The sequence below is a fragment of the Oncorhynchus masou genome, unplaced genomic scaffold (assembly GCF_036934945.1).
Source record: "Oncorhynchus masou masou isolate Uvic2021 unplaced genomic scaffold, UVic_Omas_1.1 unplaced_scaffold_5361, whole genome shotgun sequence".
Lineage (NCBI taxonomy): Eukaryota > Metazoa > Chordata > Actinopteri > Salmoniformes > Salmonidae > Oncorhynchus > Oncorhynchus masou.
The window spans coordinates 10001-14313 of NW_027011772.1; the positions used below are offsets into that span (position 1 = coordinate 10001).

The following is a 4313-nucleotide window of genomic DNA, read 5'->3' on the forward strand; positions in this document are numbered from 1 at the left end:
GTGACGCTCATGGATGTTGGATGATGGTAATTGGCCAGGTGACCGCGATAGAACACGAGTCCTGGTTCAACTCAGGTCATTATTACGTTCCTCGGCAAGCAAACCATTAATGTCACTCGGAACAGAAGAAGGCAGAACTAACGAAGAGTCACTGGCAACAACCAAAAGGAAACAGGTCTGGTTTTAGGAGGGGTTCTGAAAGACACTCGTGGGAGTGTCTACTGAATGTTGCCTAGCAACAACAGTGTCCACAGTGTCCATTGAATGTTGTCTAGCAACAACAACTGGAATCTAAGAGGGACCAACCATCAGACCCACTAAATTGACCAGGAACAGGCAAACAAAATAAAAACCAACACCAAACTGAAAGACAGGAGGCAAACCACAATATTGGAGGAAAACAAAATCAGGGAAAACAGATGAACGAATGTCTAACAATCAAATAGGGAGACACAACTAAAGGAGTTAACTCTCCACATCTACCAAGACAACTAGAGTAGTTAACCCTCCACATCTATCAAGACAACTAGAGGAGGTAACCCTCCACATCTCTCAAGACAACTAGAGTAGTTAACCCTCCACATCTATCAAGACAACTAGAGGAGTTAACCCTCCACATCTACCAAGACAACTAGAGGAGTTAACCCTCCACATCTATCAAGACAACTAGAGGAGTTAACCCTCCACATCTCTCAAGACAACTAGAGGAGTTAACCCTCCACATCTCTCAAGACAACTAGAGGAGTTAACCCTCCACATCTATCAAGACAACTAGAGGAGTTAACCCTCCACATCTATCAAGACAACTAGAGGAGTTAACCCTCCACATCTACCAAGACAACTAGAGGAGGTAACCCTCCACATCTACCAAGACAACTAGAGGAGGTAACCCTCCACATCTCTCAAGACAACTAGAGGAGGTAACCCTCCACATCTCTCAAGACAACTAGAGGAGTTAACCCTCCACATCTCAGACAACTAGAGGAGTTAACCCTCCACATCTATCAAGACAACTAGAGGAGGTAACCCTCTCTATCAAGACAACTAGAGGTGTTAACCCTCTACATCTATCAAGACAACTAGAGGAGTTAACCCTCCACATCTATCAAGACAACTAGAGGAGTTAACCCTCCACATCTATCAAGACAACTAGAGGAGTTAACCCTCCATCTATCAAGACAACTAGAGGAGTTAACCCTCCACATCTACCAAGACAACTAGAGGAGTTAACCCTCCAGATCTACCAAGACAACTAGAGTAGTTAACCCTTCACATCTATCAAGACAACTAGAGGAGTTAACCCTCCACATCTATCAAGACAACTAGAGGAGTTAACCCTCCACGTCTATCAAGACAACTAGAGGAGTTAACCCTCCACATCTATCAAGACATCTGGAGCACTGGGCCACTCTTAAATATCACCTGGGCCAGCCTGGTGAAACACCTTCCCACTAATGAGGTGACCAACCGGCCAGGTGACATACAGACTGACTAATGAGTCGAAATACAGACTGACTAATGAGTCGAAATACAGACTGACTAATTTGGTGAAATACAGACTGACTAATGAGGTGACCAACCAGCCAGGTGAAATACAGACTGACTAATGAGGTGACCAACCAGCCAGGTGAAATACAGACTGACTAATGAGGTGACCAACCAGCCAGGTGAAATACAGACTGACTAATGAGGTGACCAACCAGCCAGGTGAAATACAGACTGACTAATGAGGTGACCAACCAGCCAGGTGAAATACAGACTGACTAATTTGGTGAAATACAGACTGACTAATTTGGTGAAATACAGACTGACTAATTTGGTGAAATACAGACTGACTAATGAGGTGACCAACCAGTGTCTGTGTGTATCTGACGGGTGTGTGTGTGTGTGTGTGTGTGTTTGACGGCCTCTGTCTCCCTACCCATAATCCTGTAGGAAGGTCCCATGATCCACTCTGGTGCCGTGGTGGCAGCAGGAGTCTCCCAGGGACGCAGTACCTCCCTGAAGAAGGACTTCAAGGTAGGAGGCTGTTGTACAGTCTGGTGTTTAATGTGTGGTATCTACTGTCTAACATGTTCTCTCTCTCTCTCTGTGTGTCTTAACATGTTCTCTCTCTCACTGTGTGTCTTAACATGTTCTCTCTCTCACTGTGTGTGTCTTAACATGTCTTAACTTCTCTCACTGTGTGTAGATCTTTGAGTATTTCCGTAGAGACACAGAGAAGATGGACTTTGTATCAACTGGAGCGGCTGCAGGAGTGTCTGCTGCTTTTGGAGCACCAGTTGGTACACACAGCACAACATGTCCCTCAGCACAACATGTCCCTCAGCACAACATGTCCCCTCTGCACAACATGTCTCTGCAGATCTTTGTATTTCTGACACAGAATGTCCCTCAGCACAACATGTCCCTCAGGACAACATGTCCCTCAGCACCATGTACCTCAGCACAACATGTCCCTCCACAACATGTCCCTCAGCACAACATGTCCCACTCAGCACAACATGTCCCACTCAGCACAACATGTCCACTCAGCACAACATGTCCCTCAGCACAACATGTCCCTCAGCACAACATGTCCCTCAGCACAACATGTCCCACTCTGCACAACATGTCCCACTCTGCACAACATGTCCCACTCTGCACAACATGTCCCTCAGCACAACATGTCCCCCTTTCATGGCCAACATGTCCCTCAGCACAACATGTCCCACTCTGCACAACATGTCCCTCAGCACAACATGTCCCTCAGCACAACATGTCCCACTCTGCACAACATGTCCCACTCTGCACAACATGTCCCACTCTGCACAACATGTCCCTCAGCACAACATGTCCCACTCTGCACAACATGTCCCACTCTGCACAACATGTCCCTCAGCACAACATGTCCCTCTGCACAACATGTCCCTCTCTGTCTATGTCCTCAGCACAACATGTCCCTCAGCACAACATGTCCCACTCTGCACCCAACATGTCCCACTCTGCACAACATGTCCCACTCTGCACAACATGTCCCACTCTGCACAACATGTCCCACTCTGCACAACATGTCCCTCAGCACAACATGTCCCACTCTGCACAACATGTCCCTCTGCACAACATGTCCCACTCTGCACATGTCCCACAAAGTTTTCCTGTCTCTCTCTCTCTGTGTCTCTCTCTGTGTCTCTCTCTCTGTGTCTCTCTCTGTGTCTCTCTGTCTCTGTCTCTTCTCTCTCTCTCTCTGTGTCAGGTCTGTGTTTTATTCTCCCCCTTCCTTCCTCTTTATGCCAGGTGGTGTTTTATTCAGTTTGGAGGAGGGGGCTTCTTTCTGGAACCAGATGCTCACATGGAGGATAGTAAGTAGAGGAGGGGAAGGCTTGGTTCAGTCTGGTGTCTGAGGAGAGGAGGGGAAGGCTTGGCTCAGTCTGGTGTCTGAGGAGAGGAGGGGAAGGCTTGGTTCAGTCTGGTGTCTGAGGAGAGGAGGGGAAGGCTTGGCTCAGTCTGGTGTCTAGGAGAGGAGGGGGAAGGCTTGGCTCAGTCTGGTGTCTGAGGAGAGGAGTGGAAGGCTTGGCTCAGTCTGGTGTCTTAGGAGAGGAGGGGAAGGCTTGGCTCAGTCTGGTGTCTGAGGAGAGGAGGGGAAGGCTTGGCTCAGTCTGGTGTCTGAGGAGAGGAGGAAGGCTTGGCTCAGTCTGGTGTCTGAGGAGAGGAGGGGAAGGCTTGGCTCAGTCTGGTGTCTGAGGAGAGGAGGGGAAGGCTTGGCTCAGTCTGGTGTCTGAGGAGAGGGGGAAGGCTTGGCTCAGTCTGGTGTCTGAGGAGAGGAGGGAAGGCTTGGCTCAGTCTGGTGTCTGAGGAGAGGAGGGGAAGGCTTGGCTCAGTCTGGTGTCTGAGGGAGAGGAGGGGAAGGCTTGGCTCAGTCTGGTGTCTGAGGAGAGGAGGGGAAGGCTTGGTTCAGTCTGGTGTCTGAGGAGAGGAGGGGAAGGCTTGGCTCAGTCTGGTGTCGGAGGAGAGGAGGGGAAGGCTTGGCTCAGTCTGGTGTCTGAGGAGAGGAGGGGAAGGCTTGGCTCAGTCTGGTGTCTGAGGAGGGGAAGGCTTGGCTCAGTCTGGTGTCTGAGGAGAGGAGGGGAAGGCTTGGCTCAGTCTGGTGTCTGAGGAGAGGAGGGGAAGGCTTGGCTCAGTCTGGTGTCTGAGGAGTGGGGAAGGCTTGGCTCAGTCTGGTGTCGGAGGAGAGGAGGGGAAGGCTTGGCTCAGTCTGGTGTCTGAGGAGAGGAGGGGAAGGCTTGGCTCAGTCTGGTGTCTGAGGAGAGGAGGGGAAGGCTTGGCTCAGTCTG

The 4313-nt window shown here is 50.0% G+C and overlaps 1 protein-coding gene across 1 annotated transcript in view; it reads left to right on the top strand.

Moving 5' to 3' along the window:
• LOC135535955 (H(+)/Cl(-) exchange transporter 7-like) overlaps window positions 1–3464 on the top strand; it is a 4402-nt gene extending 938 nt beyond the window's left edge. The window contains exons 3-5 of the mRNA XM_064962359.1: window positions 1936–2019; window positions 2192–2285; window positions 3277–3464. Coding sequence (XP_064818431.1) covers window positions 1945–2019; window positions 2192–2285; window positions 3277–3383 — 276 coding nt within the window. The 5' untranslated portion in view covers window positions 1936–1944 and the 3' untranslated portion in view covers window positions 3384–3464. The remainder of the gene's footprint in view (window positions 1–1935; window positions 2020–2191; window positions 2286–3276) is intronic.
• Window positions 3465–4313: the final 849 nt, after the last annotated feature.